This window comes from Petaurus breviceps, unplaced genomic scaffold (assembly GCF_028583685.1).
Source record: "Petaurus breviceps papuanus isolate PSGF00001 unplaced genomic scaffold, PetGlider_PUasm1.0 76, whole genome shotgun sequence".
NCBI lineage: Eukaryota > Metazoa > Chordata > Mammalia > Diprotodontia > Petauridae > Petaurus > Petaurus breviceps.
In genome coordinates, this window is record NW_027186473.1 from 26,493,959 (window position 1) to 26,519,256 (window position 25,298).

At 37.2% G+C, this 25,298-nt stretch overlaps 1 protein-coding gene across 8 annotated transcripts in view; it reads right to left on the bottom strand.

Annotated features, from left to right (window-relative positions):
- The window catches only part of CENPC (centromere protein C), an 86,653-nt gene that overhangs the window by 25,417 nt on the left and 35,938 nt on the right, over positions 1-25,298 (bottom strand). For 7 of the 8 annotated variants that reach the window (XM_069105321.1, XM_069105323.1, XM_069105318.1 and 4 more), the window contains 4 exons: positions 21,994-22,194; positions 9,769-10,072; positions 6,496-6,606; positions 4,948-5,027 (listed from right to left, as the gene is read on the bottom strand). In XM_069105321.1, the coding sequence (XP_068961422.1) occupies positions 4,948-5,027; positions 6,496-6,606; positions 9,769-10,072; positions 21,994-22,194 (696 nt within the window). The remainder of the gene's footprint in view (positions 1-4,947; positions 5,028-6,495; positions 6,607-9,768; positions 10,073-21,993; positions 22,195-25,298) is intronic. The other variant, XM_069105322.1, reaches the window with a different exon arrangement.

Below are 25,298 nucleotides of genomic sequence, written 5' to 3' on the forward strand. Positions count from 1 at the left end.
TCAAATGGAGAGATCCCAGTGACAGAAGGTGTTTCCAAGGTGTGAGATCCAGGGTTGAAGTAGTCTTCCAGGATAAAGCTGTTTCTAAGTCCAGAGAAGTGTAGCCTGGTGGGAAATGAATCTATTTAGTTTTCCAAGTTTCTCTTGCCTTCTATGTTTATATTTTAAAGATTTTACCTGTTCTTTCATCAGTCATATTCCAATAAAGGTCCTTTTTCAAAAAAAATACTTTAAGGTTATATTCAGCTTTTCAGGGTAAATTATTCTTGGCTGTAAACTATTTTCTTTTGTCTTTTGAAATTTACTATGCGAATTGGAGGGGGCAGAGCCAAGATGGCGGAGTAGAAGCACGACCCTCCCGCGGCTCCAGCTTCCACCCTCCCCAATCCATGTAAAAAGGGGACTCTAAACAAACTTTGGAGCTGCAGAACCCACAAAATGACACAGAAAAGCTAACCTCCCACTGAGAACAGCCCGGCAGGCCGGCAGGAATCGGCCAGCGCAGCATCCTGGGAGCCTAGCCCAGCACCAAGCTGAGGCTTTAGCCCCAGGGTGGGCCTGACCAGCGGCCAGCCAGAGGGACTCCAGATCAGCAGTAGTTGTGGCCGTTTCCAGATTTATCAATACATAGATGCAAAGGACAAGGTGAGAGGCCAGTGCAGTCTGGACTTTGGGACCCAGGAAATGGGAGTGCGTGGCTTTTACCCCCGGGGCGAGAAACCGCTGAGACGCCGGAACAGCCTGCCAGCACCATGTGGCGGCTTCAGCTCCTGGCCTGCAGAGTGTAGGGGGACCAAGCACCAGTCTGAGGGGTAATCGCTCTTGCTTTAACCTGCTTGGATCTGGATTGCAGTCTAGGGTGGAGGTCCTGGAGTGTGTGTCCAGCTTGCCAGAGCGTGTGGAGACCTCAGAGAGGGCACCCATCTAATACCTCCAGCAGCTGAGAAAACCCCAGCGTTTGGGACGAAAACTCCCCTGTCTGGTGGCAGAGTCCTACTGTGGCAAAAAGCCCAAAAGTCAAATCATTGAGTGGCAAAATGAGCAGGCAAAGGAAACAAAGCAGACAGAAGATTCCAACAATACACTCCTATTTTGGGGACAAAAAGGAGCAAAGCATGGAACAGGAGGAAAACAGTTAAGTCACAACTCCTGCACCAAAAGCTTCAAAGGAAAATACAAGCTGGTTACAGGCCATAGAGGACCTTAAGAAGCAGATAAGAGAAGTGGAGGAAAAATTGGGAAGAGAAATGAAAACAATGCAAGAAAATTATGAAATGAGAGTCAACAGCCTGACTGAAGAAAACAATACCTTAAAAAACAGACTGACTCAAATGGCAAAGGAGGCTCAAAAAGGCAATGAGGAGAAGAATGCCTTAAAGAGTCGAATTTGCCAGATGAAAAAAGAATCTCAAAAGCTCACTGAGGAGAATCATTGCTTCAGAATTAGATTGGAGCAAATGGAAGCTAATGACTTTATGAGAAATCAAGATGCTGTTAAACAGATCCAAACAAATGAAAGAATAGAAGGCAATGTGAAATATCTCATGGGAAAAACCACTGACCTGGAAAATAGATCCAGGAGAGATAATTTAAAAATTATTGGACTGCCTGAGAGCCATGACCAAAGTAAGAGTCTGGAAAGCATTCTCCAGGAAGTTCTCAAAGAAAACTGCCCTGATGTTTTAGAACGAGAGGGCAAAATAGAGGTTGAAAGAATCCACCAATCACCTCCTGAAAAAGATCCCAAAAAGAAAACTCCTAGGAATATTATAGCCAGGTTCCAGAATTCCCAGATTAAGGAGAGAATATTACAAGCAGCCAGGAAGAAACAATTTGAATATTGTGGAAACACAATCAGGATAACCCAGGATCTGGCAGCTTCTACACTGAGGGATCGAAGGGCCTGGAATGTGATATTCCGGAGGTCAAGGGAGCTGGGATTGAAACCAAGAGTCACCTACCCAGCAAAACTGAGTATCCTGTTTCAGGGGAAAATATGGTCATTCAGTGGAATGCAGGACTTTCAAGCATTCTTGCTGAAAAAACCAGAGTTGAATAGAAAATTTGACATTCAGATACAAGAAGCAAGAGAAGCATGAGAAGGTAAACAGGGCAAAGAAATCATAAGGAACTTATCAAAGTTGAACTATTTTTTTTTTAAAGCAATCGGGGTTGAGTGGCTTGCTCGGGGTTACACGGCCAGTTGTTGTTTCTGGGTGTGGTGCTGGGTATCTGGGCCCAGATGTGATCCGGGTCGTCCCGGCACTGGGGCCGGTGCTCTTGCTTGCTGAGCCACCTGGCCAAAGTTGAACTATTAACATTCCTACATGGAAAAACAATAATTGTAACTTATGAAACGTTTCTCAGTAGTTGAAGGGATTAGAGATATATATGTGTATGTATGTATGTATATATATATATATATATATATATGTCTTTATATGAGGGTATGCGGGCATATGAGTACATATGTGAATGTGTGTATATACGTTTACAGGTATACATAGATAGAGGGCATGGGACCAATTTAACAGGAAGGGATTATACTTAAAAGGTGAAATTAAGAGGTTAGAGGAATATAATGAGAGGAGATGGGGAGAGACAGAGTGGGGCAACTATCTCATACAGAAGAGGCAGGGGAAAATGGTTACAATGGAGGGGAAGAATAGGAAGGCAAAAGGGAATGGATCAACCTTATTCCTATTGAATCTGGCTTGAAGAGGGAGGCAAATACACACTAAATAGGGGATCTCACCCTCCAGGAGAATAGGGGAGGAAGGGGATGTGAGGGGGGATGATGGAAGGGAAGGCAGGCTGGGGGGGAGGGAAGTTAGAAGCACCCACTTTTGAAAAGGGACAGGATCAAAGTAGAGAATAGAACAAGTGGGAGGTGGGATAGGAGGGAGGGAAATATAGTCAGTCTTTTACAATACATCTACTATGTTATTGTTTTGCATTAGCCGCACATGTACAACCTATACTGAACTGCTTGTCTCCCCAGTGGGGATAGGTGGCAGGGGGGGAAGGGAATGAATCTGGAATTGAAAGTTTTAAAATCAAATATATGTGTATATATATATATATATATATATATATATATATGTGTGTGTGTGTGTGTGTGTGTGTGTGTGTGTGTGTGTGTGTATATACTATTATTAATACCATCTTACATGTTATTAAGGAAAAAAAAGATACACAGGCACTGAGGCATAGAAATCCACTGGAAAAGTTGAAACAGGTGTGGGAGAGAATATGGGAGAGAGCAGATTGGAGGTGGGGATATCCTGTGGGACTGCTGTTTTGGGGGGATGGGTGGGGGAAAAACGGGGAGAAAATTTGTAACTCAAAATCTGGCGGAAACGAATGATGTAAATCAGAAGTTAATAAAGCATTAAAAAAAAATCTAATTGGAAAAAAAAAATGAAATTTACTATGCCAAGATTTTCTCTCCTATAGAGTACTTACAACATAGCCTTAGGTGAACCTGACTGGTTTATTGGTACTTGAAAACTCTTTATGGCTGCCTACAGTAAGCTTATTCTTTAACTTACATGCTTCCAATTTTGACTAAGACATTTCTAGATGTTTTCAATTTGGGGTTTTTTTCAGGAGTTGATCAGTGAACTTCCTATTTTCACTTTTTATATGGTCCTAAATAGTTTCTGTGTAGTATTCTTTCATGATTTCTTGAAATTTGATACCCAGGTTTTTTGTTTGGTCATGGTTTCATTTTTACATCATCCCTCCATAGCCTATTTTTCCAGATTATCTATTTTTAAAATTGTATATATAACGTATATCTTACATTTTTCTGTTTCCCCCAATCTTTTAATATCTTCATTCCATTCTATTACTCAGGGAGTCCACAACTTGTATAATAATTACCTACCTTCTATTCTAAGCTATTTATTCTCCTTTCAATTCCTTCTCAGAAATGTTAATTTTCCCTGTTTCATTTTTTTATGTATTGTTTCATTTCTTCTAACTACTTCTAGAATTGTAACCAAGCCATGCTTGGTTATATATATGTATATATATGTATATATATACACATATACACATATATACACATATATTTCAATACTTCTTCCTATATACATACATACATACACACATATATATTTCATACTTCTTTAAAAAAAAAAAAACAAGCTGGGGTAGCTAGGTGGCACACTGAATAAAGCCCTGGCCTCAGACACTTAACATTTACTAGTCATGTGACCTTGAGCAAGTCACTTAACCCCAATTGTTCTGCTTTCATCCCTCCAAAAAGCAAAAAACAAAAAACAAGCTAATTCAAGTATAATTCTTATGTAATCTTTCTTATTCTTTGTACATAGAACTGTTTCTGTTAGTGCACCTTAAAAACTTTTAAGGGTAATATAACACAAGTGATTGAAATGGATTAAAGTGAAAAGGAAATGAAAACAGGTATACAGGTATAAGGGAGAGGTAAAGAGGATATAAACTAAGGAATAGTGAAAATAGAAAAGAACAGATGTGTTTAACAGATTTATACAGAAATAGAACTGTAATGGATTATAATTTAATTACAAATAGGAATGACTGGAGATAGGAGTCTGGGGAAAATGAGGAAAAGTATAATTTGGTAGCATTCAAAAGGAAGAATATTAATTCCATTAACAGAAACAAGGAAGCATAGAAAGATAGGTTTCAGGTAGAGACGATGAGTTTTGCTGCATATAACTAGGAGGTGTTAGTAAGCACTTGGGAACAGAGGGTCAAGAACTCAAGAGGTTTTAGAAGAGGGTAGATGAAGCCATGTCATGAGAAGGATGAACTCACCAAAGGTAATAGTAAAAAGGGAAAAACAAGCCTTAATCATATAATAGGTATTATATAAAATACCACATCACCACTGAATATTTCTTTGTATGAGGTTCTACAAATTTAAGGAAAATAAAGAATGAACTATCATCGACTTACATGTATCACATTCCTGTTCATCTCCAAATGCTTTGTTGTTTGTAGATGTTAAAATATTGCTCCTTAACCTGGCTGGTCCACTTTAGAAAGAAAAAGAAAAAGAATTCTCAAAATCCAAACTTTTAAAAAGTGAAAGTTATTCCACTCTCTAAGAAATATTATAATTTTTTCTTATAAATGAAAACTCAATAGAGATAAGAGCATGCCAAGAGAGTAATTGATTGCTGTTACACCATCAATTGCAAAGCCTCCTAAATTGGATGCATAATTACTCAAAAGAGTTTAGCCACACATAAACTCATGCAAATAAAGAATATCTACTATCCAGATTCAGTTAAGAAGTTATATAACAAACTACTGGGCTGTTCTATACGCATCTTAGAAAAAAATCTGCACACAGAATTAGTGAGGAAAAAGATAACTGATTGTGTTGCCAATGGGAAGTCACTAAAGAGCTTTTAAGAACTTTGAATCATGGGCTCTTCTTTTCAAAATCAATCTTCTGGTCACAGAACAGTCATGGAATATCACAATCTCTTAACAATGAAGTGCAGGTAAAGCAAAAGGTTATTGGAGTGACAAATGGTAGGCATCAAATAGGCAGCCACATTTTACCAAAGAGGAATTAAATGGAAAAAGCAACATGAAAAATATAATCAGGGATATGTATGATGATAAAAGGAGAAACTCAATCACATAATAAGAATGACAAGATAGGGGGCAGCTAGGTGACACAGTGAATTGAGCACTGGCCCTGGAGTCAGGAGGATCTGAGTTCAAATTCAGCCTCAGACACTTGACACACTTACTAGCCATGTGACCTTGGGCAAGTCACTTAATGCCAATTGCCCTCCAAAAAGCAAAAAAAAAAAATGACAGATAAATAATACAAAGTTCAAGTGTTCCCTTAGCAACCATAAAAATGTCAAAAGATACAGAACAAAGTTTCATATAGTAGGTTGGACCTTCTTTGAAGGATAGAGACAAGAGATACACAGGATGAGAATGAATAGCTGGACTGTAGATGTCCAAGAATGATAGGAGCACCCACATCAAGATCACAGATCCATGAAAGTATCTAGTTATGATAAAAATGAATCCAATTCTGAAATCACTAATATGAAAAAATCAGAACTGACCCTAAGTCCATTTCTCATATGTAATCTATGTCATTTCAGATGAAATGTAAGACTCAATAGCACTGCTTTAAAGCATTCCATGAATGCACAATTCAATAACTTAACATAAAAATTTTAAATGTATTGCATCTTTTTTTTTTCAAAATCATGTTTTCAACCTCTTCAGTGTTTTCTTTCAACTGGGTACACTCTGCCCCCACTTGCCAATTTACAGCCAACTTGTCTCTGTCCTTTCAACATTTAGTCAATCTCCATTATCTTTTGTTGTTATAGCAAAACTTATGACAAGTTTGGTCAGTCCCTCTACAGCATTTAAAAATGAAACCCTAATTTTAATCCACTAAATCAGAGAGAACATACTATAGGACATCAAAGGTGAGGCTAATTTTAATTATCTGGTGACAAATACCTTTCTTCCATGCTGGAAGTCACAAGGGTTTTAGAACCTGATATTGACACTGTTGGTGTCAAATCAGCATTTTGAACATCACTGATACGTTCCTTAAGGGGTTCTGCAGTACTGTGGAAATAAAAATTTTAAACTGCTCATACATATAAAACCAAACAAATACACTACATACAATAAATGACATTTTATCATCTTACCCATTGCCTTCCTCCCTGGTAACTAGTGTCCAGTATACTCTATGATGTACTCTGTTCTTGTTTTAAAGATCAGAGTTGAGTAAAGGAGTCTTGATTCCAGGATCTTTAAGAGGGCTTCATCTTCAAAAGGGCAGGAATATTTAGAGATTTGATTTTAAAGCAGGATCTGGTAAGAAATGAATGCTAGGACCCTAGAACTAACCTACACAGGTGGTTTTACTTAGCTTGGGTAGTTCTTAATTAGAAATGCTCCAAATCCATTATATCTTTCACCCATTAAAGTGAAATGGCATTTTTTTTTTACAGGAAATTCAATTCAGTTCAGTTTAACAAACATTTAATATTAAGTGTCTACAATAAGCAAAGTACTGTGCTAAGGAATGGGGCACAAAAATGAAAAACAACACAGCCCCTACCTTTAAGAAGCTTATAGTCTAACAGGTATATATAATATTTATACCAAAAAAATCTATATGTATAGATATGTGTGTAAATAAAAGAAAAGGACAAGTTGTGTGCAGTTTTATTTCATAAACTGATTTATTTTCACACATGAGAAAACTGATATCTGGAGACATTAATACAGAAACAAATTCAAGCAAGTTAGTGTCAAGGCCAGGAATTGATCCCAGGTCTTCTGATTTCAAATCTTGTACTTACTGTTTTTATTACAATAGGCTAAGGTACATGGCCAATATACAAACTTGCATCATATACCCTTTCCTAGTTTTAATAAAATTAAAGCTCATTGCCTATCAGAAATGTGTTCAACTTGATCACTAAAGTGCTATGTTTTGAGAGAATAAACTTTTCGGATAACTTGTTCTTTCTGAATACCACAAAAGGTAATTTAGCAGCTACAACTTTTGAGATTTAAAGATACCTAAGAGAAAGACTGTGTAAGTCATTTTGAAAAAGAAATTTAAATGTTTTGACTGAAATACTATTAAAAACACTTTTTATTAAAACTAAATGTATGTTTTGAATTAAAAAACTGATTCTCAAGGTTAAACTGGATGGAAGTTATGATAACACTGTCTTTAAAACTATATTCAAATCAACTATCTAGCTTTTCTGAAAATTAGATAAATTGAGTCCCAATAGGTCAGGAATCCTATAATGGAGTCATTATCCTATGAATCCTATGATTCTAGTTTCAGCTCTGCCACTAACTAGCTGCGAGAACAGAAACAAGGTCACTTTCTTCCTCTGAGTCTGTTTCCCATCTACAAAATAAGGGTCTTTGACTGGATGATACTGAGTAGATTTCCAGCTCAAAAACTGCGATTCCTTTAATTATATAAGGGAAATCTAGTTTCAGTTCTTCAACAGCAAAAGGTGAGAACTAAGTTAGATGCATACTCCCATAATTTAACTTCTCCTGCTGGCCTGACTAAAAAGGGTTTGCAAATTATACTATAAGAAAGAAAATATTTCATAAATAACTTGAACAGAGCTTTTAGAAGACTGGAAAAGGCTTTCCATATGAGCCAGAGGAGAGACTATGCCTACTAGAAAAAACTTAGCTAAACTTAGGAATTAAGACTCAACACCAGATTGGCAACAGAAGAAATAATACATGGGCATATATACAAATAATCACATCCAAACATATATATACGCATTCATACACACACACAAGAATATACATACACACATATACAGTTTTCAAGTACTGCTATATTTTTATTATATGTATACACATATATATATGCATATTATATAGCCAACAAATATTTATTAAACACCTACTATGTGCCACTTTGTTCTACCACAAAAAGTGTTGTTATATTTTGAATTTATACATATAGCTACATACATAGACACATAAAAAACACCTGTCTTTGACTTTTGGGTGTTCTACCACAAAAAGTAATTCTATGATTTGATTTTATGTTTACATGCACGCACGCACACACACACACACTCCCTATTTTTTCCCAGCAAGCATTATTTTATTGTATTAATTTTTTGGTGCACTCCTTTAGTATATTTAAAAGTAACACTGTCAGAAATTATTAAATCTTTATGTAAAATCCTGCTTTAGTCTGAACTGTAACTTGGATAAAAAACAAAAAGCATTAATGAACTTTTCCAAATAAAATAATTATTAAGTTTGGGTTGAAATCTAATACATAAAATATACATAATAAATAATCCACTGCTTTTAGTGAAAGTTGTCCTTACAAGAAAATATAAGAAAATGTTCCATAAATATTCATAACTAAGCTACTGATATGTTATTCATGGTCTGATAATTTCATAACTGTATTAAGTAAAGGAGACCTACTAAGAGTCAAGAGAAATGGATTCTAAAGCTGACTGAGCCAGTAACATGCTACATGAGCATAGACAAGTCATACATCTAAGCTTCAATTTCTGACTCTACTTCTAAGGTCAGATATAATTTTAAAATAACTCATAAGGTAAATCATCAATTGTTGCAGGAGTCAGAGACCTTGGTAAAAATCCCACCCCTGACATTTATTTACCACTTATGAACCTTGGACATATCACTTAACTGCCATAGATCTCATTTTTCTCATCTATAAAAGAAAGGTACTTGACTAGATGAACTCTTGAGGGCCCTTCCAGTTTCAGAATCTAGATTTATGAACCTATAATCTTATACAGAAAAAAATTTAAACAATATTTAAAGGAGTAATTCATTTTTTTACATTTATACCACAGAATTTAAAAAAATTAAAAATAAATAAACTAAAATTTAAAAAGAGCATATTACAGGATTACAACTAATAGCACAGGCATCAGAATATCTAGGTCCTATCGTACCTTTGCCCATAACTTGCCAAAAGCAAGTTCTTTAAACTATCTTAACCTTGTTTTCTAATCATAAAATAGCACCTGTCCTACCTATCACATGGTATTATCATAACATCAAATGTAATACCTAATGTGAACATGTTTAAAATTCCTTGAATGAAAACATTTGTAAGCTCCGAAGCTACATTAAGGTTATATCAAATAAGTAAAATGTATTTTGGTTGAAAGAGGAAAAAAATTGAAATTTCATCAGACCAGTTATAAGAAACATTGTATAAACAACGAATATTACCTAGAACAGGCAACATTTTTCTTTCTTGTAGTTTCTTTCAAAGAATCTTCTTGCTCATCTGATTTGGGAACTGTGTGTGCCATATCACAATTTTCGTCACTTGAATATGATAATTTCTTTCTTTTTTGTTTGCGTGGAATAGATGCTTCTTTCAGCTTGGCAGAAATAGACGATTTCTGTTGTATGAATGGAATAGTTTCTTTCCCCAAAGTCTTGATAGATATCTTTTTTGTTTTTTGAGATGGTTTAGGTTTTTTTTTATGATTTACTGGTAACTCTAAAGTAGGACTGTAGAACATATTACCTAAAAAATTTAAGAATAATCTGAATTTAATAAGCTGTGGTCAATACTAACAAAAATGATTTACATTTATGCAGCACTTTACAGTATCTGCAGTATTCTACATTGCAAATCAGTTAAGGTAAGAATGGTTTAGAGCAGGGGTGGGGAACCTGCAGCCCTCTAAGTCCTCAGGTGTGGCCCTTTCACTGAATGCAAACTTCACAGAACAAATCTTTTCAATAAAGGATTTGTTCTGTAAAACTTGAACTCAGTCAAAAGACTGCACCCAAGGATCTAGAAGGCCACATCTGGCCTCAAGGCCACAGGTTCCCTACCATCAGTTTAGAGGAAAGAGCAATGGATATCTGAAGTCATTGATGCAAGTTCCAGTCATGCTGTCTCCTAGTCATATGCAGGAAGGCAAGTCACTATCTATGAACCTTAATTTCATCATTACCTATTACTGGAAATGTTATTATCTACCTTACCTACCTCACATGATAGTTGTATGAATCAAATGACCTAATAAATGTGAAAAGCACTCTGAAAACAGTAAAATAACTATCCAAATAAGACATTCACTTCAAAATATGTTAAATACATACTGGATGCAGAGAACTGCAAAAAGATAGGCTCTCACTGTAAGATCTATTATTATTCACGAAATAAAAGAGCTTCAAAAAATTATGGAAAAAAAAGTAGTTCTTCAATTTTTTTGTCATTAAGAATCTTTAGGGGGGGGGGGGGGGGGCAGAGCCAACATGGCAGAGTACAAGCACAACCTTCCGGCTTCCACCTTCCCCAATCCATGTAAAAAGGGGGCTCCAAACAAATTTGGAGCTGCAGAACCCACAAAATGACACAGAGAAGCTAACCTCCTGCTGAGGACAGCCCGGCAGGCCGGCAGGAAAACAGCTCAGTGCTCTGGGAGCTGAGCCCAGCCCCACACCAAGGCTTTAATTTAGCCCCAGGGCCAGAGGGCCTCCAGATCAGCAGCAGCTGTGGCTGTTTCCAGATTTATCAACACATAGATGCAAAGGACAAAGTGAGAGGTCAGTGCAGTATGGACTTTGGGACCCAGTAAGTGGGAGTGCGTGCCTTTTGCCCCCCGGGGCGAAAAGCCACTGAGATGCCCAACACAGCCAGCCAGTGCCACATGGCAGCTTCAGCTCCTGGCCTGCAGAGTGTAAGGGGACCAAGCACCAGTCTGAGGGGTAATGGCTCTTGCTTTAACCTTCTTGGATCTGGACTGCAGTCTAGGGTGGAGGTCCTGGGCTGTGTGTCCAGCTTGCCGGAGCATATGGAGACCTCAGAGAGGGCACCCATCTAATAGCTCCAGCAGCTGAGAAAACCCCAGTGTTTGGGATAAAAGCTCCCCTGTCTGGTGGCAGAGTCCTACTATGGCAAAAAGCCCAGGGGTCAAAGGACTGAGGGGTGGCATGACCAGGCAAAGGAAACGAGGCAGACAGAAGATTCCAACATTACACTCCTATTTTGGGGAGAAAAAGGAGCAAAGCATGAAACAGGAGGAAAACAGTGAAGTCAGAACTCCTGTACCAAAAACTTCAAAGGAAAATACAAGCTGGTTACAGGCCATAGAGGACCTTAAGAAGCAGATAAGAGAAGTGGAGGAAAAACTGGGAACAGAAATGAGAACAATGCAAGAAAATTATGAAATGAGAGTCAACAGCCTGACTGAGGAAAATAATACCTTAAGGTAAACAAGGAAAAGAAATCATAAGGAACTTATCAAAGTTGAACTATTAACATTCCTACATGAAAATACAATTATTGTAACTTATGAAACCTTTCTCAGTAGTTGAAGGGAATAGAAATATATATATATATATGTCTATATATGAGGGTTTATGGGCATATGTTTATAGGTATATATAGACAGAGGGCACAGAACCAATTTAACAGGAAGGGATGATACTTACAAGGTGAAATTAAGAGGTGAGAGGGGAATATAACAAGAGGAGATGGATAGAGACAGAATTGGGTAAACTATCTCATATAGAAGAGGCAAGGGAAAATGGTCACAATGGAGGGGAAGAATAGGAAGGCAAAAGGGAATGGGTCGGGGAGGCCAGGTAGCACAGCGAGTAAGAGCACCGGCTCCAGTGTTGAGAAGACCTGGAGATCGAATCCCGGGCTCAGACACTTAGCACCCACCCAGAAACACCTGGCCGTGGAACCTTGAGCAAGTTACTTAACCCCAATTGCTTAGGGGCGGCCAGGTGGCTCAGCGAGTGAGAGCACTGGCTCCAGTGTCGGGATGACCTGGATCAAATCCGGACTCAGATACTCAGCACCACACCCAGAAATAACTGGCCGTGTAACCTTGAGCAAGTTACTTAACCCCGATTGCTTAAAAAAAAAAAAAAAAGGGATGGGTCAACCTTATTCCCATTGAATTTGGCTCAGGGAGGGAATGAAATACACACTAAATAGGGTATCTCACCCTATAGGAGAGTGGGGGGAAGGGAATGAGAGGGGGGATGATGGAAGGGAGGGCAGGCTGGGGGGAGGGAAGTTGGAAGCACCCACTTTTGAAAAGGGATGGGATCAAAGTAGAGAATAGAACAAGTGGGAGGTGGGATAGGAGGGGGGAAATATAGTCAGTCTTTTACAATATATCTACTATGTTATTGTTTTGCATTAGCCACACATGTACAACCTATACTGAACTGCTTATCTTCCCAGTAAGGGTGGGTGACAAGGGAGGATGGGCATGAATCTGGAATTCAGAGTTTTAAAACCAAATGTTTAAAAATATATATATACTATTATTAATACCATTTTACATGTTATTGGGAAATAATATATACAGGCACTGGGGCATAGAGATTCGCTGGAAAAGTCGAAAGGGGTATAGGAGAGAGCAGATTGGAGGAGGGGATATCCTGTGGGACTGCTATTTTGGGGCGGTGATAGGGGAAAAATGGGGAGAAATTTTGTAACTAAGAATCTTGCAGAAATGAATGATGTAAATCAGAAGTTAATAAAGCATTTGGGAAAAAAAAAAAAAGAATCTTTAGGGGCAGCTATGGAGCACCATGAATAGAGCACCAGGCCTGAAGTCTGGAGGACCTAAGTTCAAATTTGACCTCAGACACCTGACACACTTACTGGCTGGCTGTGTGACCTTGGACACATCACTTAACCCCAAATGCCTTGCCTTCCCCCCTAAAAAATAAAAATAAACCAAAAATAAATAAATTCCCCCAAAATCTTTAAAGTTACAAAGTCTCAAGCGGGGGAAAAAAAGGAAATTAAATACTCCAACTTCAGAACCATTACATTACAACTTCAGTATTGTTACTAAGTCCTTCAAAGTGCCCATTCACCAAAAGATTTGTTCATCCAGCTTCCTTGGGGAAAATTTTTATGAAATTTAGGGTATGAAAATGAACCTACCAAGGAAGCAAGGAGAATTCAATCACAATTGAAAAAAATAGGGATCCCCATCTTTACTAGTCATATTTACTACTCAGCTTCAAAGCAGACAGCCACAAATGACAACTTGCTGATAATTCTTAATCAAATGTTACATTCCTCTTTAGAGTTAAACTGATGTCTAACTTACCTTCCCCCTTACTGTACCCCAGATAATTTATACATATGGCTATTATGTTGGACACCAAATCTTCACATCACATAACATTTTTGTCTTTACTACTGATTTGGATAATCAATGCAAACAAAAAACTAATAAAACTAGGCAACTAATAAAAACTTTTCAAGATAACTCTGAATATTGTTTTTTTCGTGTAATTATATCCTATATCTATCTATTTCTCCAACTACACTGAATACTATTTCAGTAACAAGAACTTATTCTTTTTTATACCCTACATAGCACCTAAGAGTATCTTCAAATAGCAGGCCCCATATTTGTTCACTTCAGCAACTATAAATCTGTTTTTATAACAAGTGGAAAGGGCAGATGATAACCCCTGAAATTCTTGTAATGCACATAGATTTAAGAGATTAGATCTGGTAGACAAACTGCCTCAAGAATTAAGGACAGAGGTTCACAATACTGTACAGTAAGCACTAACAAAAAAAAAAATCCCAAAGAAAAAGAAGAGCTAGAAAGCAAAATGGCTATCTAATGAGGCTTTTTACAAATAGTTAAGGAAAGCAAAGGGCAAAGGAGGAAGATAAACCCAATTGAATGTAGAATTGCAGAGAGCAGCAAGGAGAGATAAGGAGGTTTTCTTAAAAAAGCAGTACAAAGAAATAGAGGAAAACAACAGAATGAATGGGAAAGACAAGAACTCTGAGGAAAATTGGAGATATCAAGGGAATGCAAAAATTGGCAAGATAAAAGACAAAAATGGTAGAGACTTAACAGAAATAGAAGAGTTTAAGAAAAGGTGGAAAGAATATACAAAAGAACTACACAAGGAAGATCTTTACATTACTGCACTCTGATGTGGTTAGGGATCTAGCATACATCATGGAAAGTGAAGTCAAGCTGGCCTTAGGAAGCATTGCCAACAACAGGGGCTAATGGAAGTAATAGAATTCTAGCTGAACTGTTTAATGCTATGAACAGTGCTGCAACTCAACATACCAACAAAACTGGAAATCTCAACAGTGGCCACCAGATTGGAAAAAGTAAGTTTATATCCCAATTCTAAAGAAAGGCAATGCCAAAGAATGTTCAAAGTATCAAACAATTGCACTCATTTCACATACCAGCTAAGTTATGACAAAGATTCTACAAGCTAGCCTTCATGAATTATGTGAACCAAGAATTAACAAAAGTGCAGTCAGGTTTCAAAAAGGCAGAATAACTAAAGACCAAATTACCAACATTCATTGGGTTATAGATAAAGCTAGGGAGATCCAGAAAAAACATCTACTTTGACTGTGTAGATCACAACAAAATGTGACGAGTCCTCAAAAAGATGGTAGTACCAGGTTATCCTACTGGTCTCCTAAGTAACCAGTATATACTTCAAGAAGCAACACTTAGAAATGAAAACTGAAAACAACTGATTGGTTGAAGATTAGGAAAGCAGTACAAGGCTGTATGTTACAACATTATTTAATTTATATGCACAGCACATCATATGAAATGTCAGGCTGAATGAATCGAAAGTCAGAATTAAGACTGCTGGGAGAAATATCCACAATCTTATTGTCCACAAAACAATACCACTCTGCTGACAAAGAATGAATTAAGAAGTCTCTTGATGAGGGTGAAAGAGGAGAGTCCAAAAAGCAGGCTTGAAATTTAACATTAAAAAAAACTGGCAGATGTCCCATCACTTCCTGGCAAAAAAATGAAAGCATTCTCAGATTTTTTTTATTTTTGGTTTAAAGGTCACTGCAGACTATAACTGCAGTCATGAAATTAAAAGAAACTTGCTCCTTGGAAGGAAAGCTATGGCAAATCTGGTCAGAATGCTAAAAAGCAGACACATCACCTTGCCAACAGAGTTCCACATGGACTATGGTTTTTCCAGTAGTAATATGACTGTGAGGGTTGGTGTATAAACAAAGCTGGGAGTTGCAGAATAAATGCTTTAAACTTATAATGGTAGGGAACATTATGGAGAGTCCGCAGGACAGCAAGGAGATCAAATCAGTCAATATTTAAGGAAACTGGACTACTAATTGGAAGGACAAAGTTTAAATACTTTGGTCACATATTAACACAAGATCCACCGGTGGAGGAGTCAAGATGGCGGAGTAGAAGCAGGTCCTCCGCATGGCTCCAGCTTCCACCTTCCCCAATTCGTGTAAAAGGGGACTCTGAACAAACATCGGAGCTACAGAACCCACAAAATGGCACAGAGAAGCTAACCTCCCGCTGGGAACAGCCCAGCAGACTAGCAGGAATCGGAGGCAGCACTCTGGGAGCAGAGCCTAGCTCCGCTCCAAAGTTTTAGCCCCAGGGCGGGCCTGAACAATCACTGGCTGGAGGGACTCCAGATCACCAGGTGCTGTGGCGGTCCAGAATTATCAACACATAGATGCTGAGGACAAAGTGAGACGTCAGTGCAATGTGGACTTCAGGACACAGTAGTTGGGAGTGCATCAGCTTTTGTCCCCAGAGAGAAGTCTCTCACCAGCTGTGCAGCTGCCCCAACATGGAAGCTTCAACTCCTGGCCTGCAGAGTGTAGGGGGACCAAGTGACCAGTCTGAGGGTTAATTGCTGTTGCTTTAACATGCATGGATCTGGATTGAGGACTAGGAAGGAGGTCCTGGGGTGTGTGTCCAGCTTGCCAGAGCATGTGGAGGCTTCAGCAGGGGCACTCAACTAATACCTCTGGCAGCTGAGAAAACCCCAGCATTTAGCAAAAAGCTCCCCTGTCTGGTAGCAGAGTCCTACTGTGGCAAAATGCCCAAAAGTCAAGTAAATGGGTGGCAACATGACCAGGCAAAGGAAACAGCAGTAAACAAAAGAACCCAACATTAGACTCCTATTTTAGGAACAAAAAGGATCAAAGCATGGAAAAGGAGGAAGACAGTGAAATCAGAACTCCTACGCCAAAAGCTTCAAAGGAAAATATGAGCTGGTTACAGGCCACAGAGGACCTTAAGAAGCAGAAGTGGAGGAAAAATTGGGAAGAGAAATGAGAATGATGCAAGAAAATTATGAAATGAGAATCAACAGCCTGACTGAGGAAAATACCACCTTAAAAAATAGACTACCTCAAATGGCAAAAGAGGCTCAAAAAGGTAATGAGGAGATGAATTCCTTAAAAAGCCAAATTTGCCAGATGGAAAAAGAATCTCAAAAGCTCACTGAGGAGAATCATTGCTTCAGAATTAGATTGGAGCAAATGGAAGCTAATGACTTTATAAGAAATCAAGATGCTGTTAAACAGATCCAAACAAATGAAAGAATAAAGGCAATGTGAAATATCTCATGGGAAAAAATACTGATCTGGAAAATAGATCCAGGAGAGATAATTTAAAAATTATTGGACTACCTGAAAGCCATGATCAAAGAAAGAACCTAGAAATCATCTTCCAAGAAATCCTCAAGGAAAACTGCCCTGATGTTTTAGAACCAGAAGGCAAAATAGAGGATGAAAGAATCTACTGATCACATCCTGAAAAAGATCCCAAAAAGAAAACTCCTAGGAATATTATAGCCAGGTTCTGAAATTCCCAGATCAAGGAGAGAATATTACAAGCAGCCAGGAAGAAACAACTTGAATATTGTGGAAACACAATCAGGATAACCCAGGATCTGGCAGCTTCTACACTGAGGGATCAAAGGGCTTGGAATATGATATTCCGGAGGGCAAAGGAACTGGGATTAAAACCAAGCATCACCTGCCCAGCAAAATTGAGTATCATGTTTCAGGGGAAGATATGGTCATTCAGTGGAACAGAGGACTTTCAAGCATTCTTGCTGAAAAAAACAGTTGAATAGGAAATTTCACATTCAGATATAAGAAGCAAGAGAAGTATGAGAAGGTAAACAGGGAAAAGCAATCATAAGGAACTTCTCAAAGTTGAACTATTAACATTCTTCCATGGAAAAACAATAATTGTAACTGATGAAACTTTTGTCAGTATGAAAATAGTTGAAGGAAATAGAAATATATATATGTCTATATCAGAGGGTGTACAGGAGTATGAATACATATGTGAATGTGTGTATATATATTTACAGGTAGACATAGATAGAAGGCACAGGACCAATTTACCAGGAAGGGATAATGCTTAAAAGGTGAAATTAAGAGGTGAGAGAGGAATATAATAAGAGGAGATGGGGAGAGAAAGAATGGGGTCAACTATCTCATACAGAAGAGGCAAGGGAAAATGGTTACAATGGAGGTGAAGAATAGGAAGGCAAAAGGGAATGGGTCAACCTTATTCTCATTGAATTTGGCTCAGGGAGGGAATGAAATACACACTAAATAGGGTATGTCACCCTACAGGAGAGTGGGGGGGAAGGGGATCAGAGGGAGGATGATAGAAGGGAGGACAGGCTGGGGAGGGGGGGCAAGGGAAGTTAGAAGTATCTACTTTTGAAAAGGGACAGCTCAAAGTAGAGAATAGAACAAGTGGGAGGTAGGATAGGAGGGAGGGAAATATAGTCAGTCTTTTATAATATATCTGCTATGTTATTGCTTTGCATTAGCTACACATGTACAACCTATACTGAACTGCTTATCTTCCCAGTAAGGGTGGGTGACAAGGGAGGAAGAGAATGAATCTTTAATTCAAAGTTTTAAAATCAAATGTTTAAACATATTTGCATATATATATATACATATATATATATACATACACTATTATTAATACTATTTTACATGTAATTGGGAAATAAGATATACAGGCACTGGGGCATAGAGATCCACATGCCCTACTGGAAAAGTAGAAAGGGGTATGGGAGAAAATATGGGAGAGCAGACTAGAGGAGGGGATATCCTGTGGGACTGCTATTTTGGGGCAGTGGGTAGGGGAAAAACAGGGAGAAAATTTGTAATTCAAAATCTGGCGGAAATGAATGTTGTAAATCAGAAGTTAATAAAGCTTTTAAAAAATGAAAAAAAAAAGAAAGAATTATGGAGTCTAAATGCAGATGGAAGCATATTAATTCTCTCTTTTTTGTTTTGTTTTTTCTTTCTCATGGTTATTTTTTTTCTATTCTTTTCCTATTCTATTTTTTTCTTTCTCTATTGGTTATAATTCTTCTTTGCAACATGACTAATGTGAAAATATATTTAATGTGAACGTGTATGTAGAGCCTCTATCAAATTGCATGCCATCTTGGGGAGGAGGGAGCAGAGGGAGGGGGAGAAAATTTGGAATTCAAAAGCTTGTGGAGCTGTATCCTGAAGGGATCATACAAGTAGGAAAAGGACCTGAATATACAAAAATATTTATAGCAGCTCTTTTTGTGGTGGCAAAGAATTAGAAATCAAGGGGATGCCCATCAATTGGGGAATGGTTAAACAAGTTGTAGTATACTTTGATAGGCTGGGCTCTTCTCTGCAATGCAAAATTATAAGACAACTCCAAAAGACTCATGATGGAAAAGGCATATCCAGCAAAAGAATTACAGCATCTGAATGCAGATCAAAGGAAACTATTTGCTTGCTCTCTTTTGTTTTGTTTCTTCTTTCTCATGGTTTATTCCATTAGGTATAATTCTACTTTACAACTTGACTAACATTTAATGGGAAGGTATATGTAGAACCCATATTGGATTACATACTGCCTTAAGGGGTAGGGGGAGGAGAGGGAGGGGGAAAAATTTGGAACTCAAAAACTTGTGGAACTCAATATTGTAAACAAAAAATAAATAAATTTAAAAAGAAAAAAAAATATGTTTTGCTTCATACCTGACCTCTCTGGTATAAGGGAGTGCCTGACACAGGACTGTCCAAAAGATGCTTGTCAATTTTTTCTTTTCCCCATTGTCACGGGTTTTGGAGATCCCCTCTTGTGAATCCTGCAGGCCAAATATAAGCCTGCCCTTTACCTTTGCTATAGCCCAATTACATTCTTAGTCTAGTTTTCACCACAGAATTATTTTTGGTACCTCCTACAATCTTGTTATCTTTTCTCTGTATAAAAAAAAAACTGCTCTGGAAAACTAGGAGAACATTGTACACAGTGAAAACCACAGTGTGCGACTGACTTTATGTCAGAATTAGCACTTTTCAGCAATGCAAGGAAGGACCTTAAACAATTCCAAAAGACTCATATTGGAAAATGCCACTCACATCCAGAGAAAGAAATATGGAGCTTGAATGCAGATCAAAGTAGACTATTTTCTTCTTTTGTTTTGCTTTTTTCTTTCTCACAGTTCCTTCCATTTGCTCTAATTCTTCTATATTTAACAAGACTAATATGAAAATATGTTTAACAGGAATGTATATGTAGAGCCTATATCAGATTGTATGCTGTCTTGGGGACGGGGAAGGGAAGGAAGAGAAAGAAAATTTAAAACTTATGGAAGTGAATATTGAAAACTAAAAATAGGGGCGGCCAGGTAGCACAGCGAGTAAAAGCACCAGCTCCAGTGTCGGGATGACCTAGAGATGGAATCCTGGGCTCAGACACTTAGCACCCACCCAGAAACACCTGGCCGTGTAACCTTGAGCAAGTTACTTAACCCCAATTGCTTAGGGGCGGCCAGGTGGCTCAGTGAGTAAGAGCACCGGCTCCAATGTCGGGATGACCTGGGGATCAAATCTGGGCTCAGATACTTAGCACCACACTCAGAAAATAACTGGCCATGTAACCTTGAGCAAGTTACTTAACCCCAATTGCTTTAAAAAAATAAATAAATAAATAAATAAAAATTTATTATAAAAAATAAATTACCAAAAAAAATACTTCCCTTAAAATTTTGATTCTAAAAAAGTGTTTGATTCATAAACCATACTCAATTGAAATAAAAAATGTTAGCTATCTGCCATTAAAAGTTCAAGAAGAATTTGCTAAGTTATCAAGTGACATAGGTTTAAAACTTGAGTTTCCTAAAAAAAAAAAAAATTGTTAAAAGTAATTTTTTCTTGGGATTAGGACAAAATTTCCAACCATTTCTGAAATGGCCCTAAACATGGGCCAAAATTTAATGGCAATTTTGCCATTATGCCAATAATGCCATTTCGTATTACATATTTATGTGAATCAACAATTTCTACACTGACAATTATAAAACCAAAGTATTGATCAACTCTGAAAAATACTGAAGATGCCCTATGTCCTGCAGTATCAAATATTCTGCCAAGATTTAATTCTTTATGAAAAAATAAACGAGCACATCCATTCCATTAGTATGCAAATTTCCTTTCATTGTGAATAAATGGTAAAATTATATGTATATCAAAGAATTGTTTTTAAAATAAATTTCTTTATGATTTATTACCAAAAAACTGCTTTGGCTATCAATAGCATCCTTGGCTATTGGAAAAGTCATGGATCCCATTTATTGGCAATTGTTAGCCTTTCTAATAACTTGATCATGCTCAGAATTTTGTGCCTCAGTTTTTCATTACTACAAAATTTTTTTTCAACAAGGGACTGACATACAACGGTCTATGGAGTCACAGAGTCAGACACAACTGAACAAAGAAAGCTTAAAGATAATTCCAATTCTTAAAGAGTTCACAATGTAATGGGGAAGATGATACACAAATAACTAAGTATAAATAAGTTATATAAAATACAAATTAGAAATAATCAACAGATGGAAGGCACTGGAATTAAGACGGATCAGGAAAAACTCCCTCTAGAAGGTGAGATTTTAGCAGGGACTTCAAAGAAGCTAGGGAAGACAGGAGGTATAGATGAGGGGTGAGCATTTCAGGCATGGAGGGAGGCAGTAGAAAAAAGCCCCAGACTTAATAGAAGCACTGTCTTTTTCAAGGGACAGCAAGGAGGTTATCATCACTGAACTGAAGAGCACATTTGGGGAGGAAAAGAGACGGCAGTCAAGTTAAGTAGTTAGAAGGCTGGAAGGAAGGATAATGGGAGCGAAGGGGGAGAGGTTGTCTAGGTTATAAAGGGCTTTGAATGCCTTTATATTTGATGCTACAGGTCATATGGAGAGACTAGAGTCCTCTAATACAAAGGCAAGAGCTAGAGAGGAGAAGAAAACAGTCAGCTAGTAACTTACTGGGGGGGCGGGGAGAAGAAGAATGATTTTATGGCTAGTAGACAATAGTCGCTATGACTTGTATACAATGAAAAATTGTGATAATAGTTTTGGAGGAGAAGCTGCTAAGTAATGTTAAATATGGGAGTAGCAATTAAAAGCAAGAAGTATTGTATCTCCCCTCCAAGATTAGTGTGTCAGAAGGTATGAGAAACAATACAGTATGAGTTGGAGAAGATGGCCAGGGATGCAGGGTCATATGTAGGAAACCAGGTCTGATGGACAAGTAGATGAAATGAGCATGAAATAAAGACAGACAGAAAAAACTATTTATTATGAAATGGGAATACTTACTCTGTTCTGTTGAAACTACCCACCAATTACATGGACGCTTAGAAATTCGCTGACTTCTAGTAACAGTGAACTTTGGAGATTGATTTTGTTTCTGTGTAATTATTCTCTTGTTAGATGGTTGTTGGTTTTTAGATTTTGTCTTATTTAAACGTCCTTTTTTCTGAATTTGTTGAGAAGCACCACTGCTATTTTTTTCTTTTCCTAAAAATAAGAAGCATGAAAAAAATAATTCTTATTTTATTGAACAGGGGATTTTTCAGAAAGTGGGAAAAAGACTTAAGACAACTCAGGACATACAAAACAAATTGAAAAATTTTTTAAATCCAGCCCTTTACTTTTGATTTTGTCTCCATAAAAGGGAATTGAATTCTCTGTAAAATTCCCAGTTACCAAAATTGAATGGCAAATGTTCATATTTCATATTTACCAAAAATAATCATACTGATAACCAACATTTCCATGCTATAAAAAATATTCTTAGGAACAAATAAGAAATATGAGGTTTTTCCTATTATTACACTTTAAGCAAATTAGCAGAGAATTTTTTAAAAAAAAGCAGAGTTTTGTTCAACCTCACTCTAGGTAGGTGAGATGTGAAGTGATTTTTCCAATTTGCATTTATGTTTCTATGTGCATTTTTAGTATTTAGCACAGGGTTTTGCACATAAGTACTTAATTTTTTTTTCATTAATTCCATAAAGAAAGGTTGATGTACAGACCGAGAAGAGAGAAATTAGAGAATAATGACACAATTTAAATAGAGGAAAGGAAAATAATGATTAGCATAAGTTGACAATAGTTATAAAGGCTTAAAATCAACTAATAACCAAAAAAAAAAAAAATAATCCACCATTGATGCAAAAGACAATTAGGAAAGTACTAGAAGACTTTAATGGAAGTGATATATACAAAAACACTGAGTAAAAGAAAAAGATGATTTTTCAGCTGTACTATTTTAGCTGATAAAAATGAAAGATAAGAGAAAGAAGCAAAGACCATTCTATTTTAAAATTCACCTATAGGGGCGGCCAGGTAGCACAGCGAGTAAGAGCACCGGCTCCAGTGTTGGAATGACCTGAAGATCGAATCCCGGGCTCAGACACTTAGCACCCACCCAGAAACACCTGGCCGTGTAACCTTGAGCAAGTTACTTAACCCCAATTGCTTAGGGGCAGCCAGGTGGCTCAGCGAGTAAGATCACCGGCTCCAGTGTCGGGATGACCTGGATCAAATCCGGGCTCAGATATTCAGCACCACACCCAGAAATAACTGGCTGTGTAATCTTGAGCAAGTTACTTAACCCCGATTGCTTAATAAAAATAAATAATTAAATAAAATTCACCTATAAGCTAGAATTTGTGTATAATGAAAAAAACAGGACAGAGATGGGCATATAAAGGGTTAGAATGCACAGACAAAAGGAAGAACTTCAACAAAAAAAATTTTTTAAGTATTTAATGAGTACTTAAAACAAACCCTGTCAATAAGAATTTTACAAGCCAGTTGAAATGGTATACACATGAAACAAGTAAAAAGATTCACATATCAAAATTATGTATTGATATGACAAAATATTAAGAAGTGTAGCATACATAGCATAAAATGTTTTCTATATTAAACCACATGCTATAAATATAAAAGCAGTTAGAGTTAGGAGAGATCAATAATGAAAAGATATGATGAAAGAAAGAGTTGGAACTTGTCTAAAAGGAAAACGTAAAACTAGGATAGGGCTTGGATTTGGATAATTAGAGAGTCATTAGCACAGAAGTGATAACTAATATCATGAGGGAGGACAATGCCTCCAATGGATTGAATGTAGAAAGATCACAAAAAGAATATGTTTTATTTACTGGATAAATCACCCAGTTTGAGGTAGCAAAAGAACAAAAGAAACAAGGAAGCTGTAGTCAGAGAGATAAGTAGACAATCAACCAAAATGTTTGATACTGACAAACTATTTGACTAGATTCCCATAGAAACAAACCAATATTTCACCATGTTAACAAAATATTCAAATAGACCACAAAGAGTATCTTAATTTAGAGAGAGAAAAAAAAAAAGAATAACCATCTGCCTTGGGTTCATCTACCTGAAAGCTGAGAATTTGGGAGGGAGATGATTCTGTATGATTTCAAAACCTTTTTTTTTTTTTTTTAGAGATGGGTTGGCAGGACAGTTGGGGTTAAGTGACTTGCTGGAGGTCACAGGGCTAGTAAGTGTCAAGTGTCTGAGGCTGGATTTGAACTCAGGTCCTCCTGATTCCAGGGTCAGTGCTCTATTCATTGTGCCACCTAGACACTCTCAAGATCTCTTTTGACTCCTTTAGTTTTTCTATGATTCTTTGTTATGAAGCTGTAGAACTTCATAAAATTTTCCATTCAGAACACAGAATTCATTTAAATTGTTGAGAATAATAATAAAAAGTACTTCCTTTAATGATACTAAAACTAGGCTGAAAGTATGTCTTTCACACAATCATCTTGAGGTAGATAATTGGAACAGGTAATTGATATGGGTCTACCAGCAAGAAGAGCAAGTGAAAGAAAAGTCACAGAGACAAAGTACAAACTAAAAGATAAAGATCTCTTATAGAAAAAGTATTGAAGGGGGTGGGGGGGGGGAACCCACAGCTCTAAAGCAAGGGTAAGTTATTTATGGTAGGGCTACCACTGGGTACTAAGTAGATCTATTAAAGATGTTAGAACCCTAATAGAGACTACTTCATTTTTTCTTTTTCCTTCTCTCATCTTTCTCTCCACAATCAATCCTTTACTTTTTCTATATTCCCCAATCACCTTTATTCACTGCTTTTTCTTCTTCCTTATGACTTAGACTAGTTTGTAGAACCCACAGATTCTGCTCTAGCATACTGAATCTGTACATAAGCATTAAAGAATAAAAAAAAAAATCAATAAAAATCATGACTGAAATAAACCAAGCAAAATATTAATCAAATGTGCAGAACAGTCTTTAAAAACATGAAAAGGAGATAGCCTAGAAAACAGAAATACTAAATTTTAAGTGAAAAGATGTAGTTTCAAATCTTGGATTCAGATACTGTGAGTTCCTTGGGAGCAGGAACTGTCTTTTGCCTCTTTTCATATCCCCGGCACTTAGCACAATGCCTGGCACACATAACAGATGCTTAATAAATGTTTACTGACTGAAAAAAAAAATGATGCCCCCATAGACTCATTCAGACAATAACGTAAAAAGCAAGTTATCTATGGTGCAAAAGAAAGCTAAGACTTCAGGTACCAATTACAGTCACAGATGACTTAAGGACAAGGAGACAGGATCAG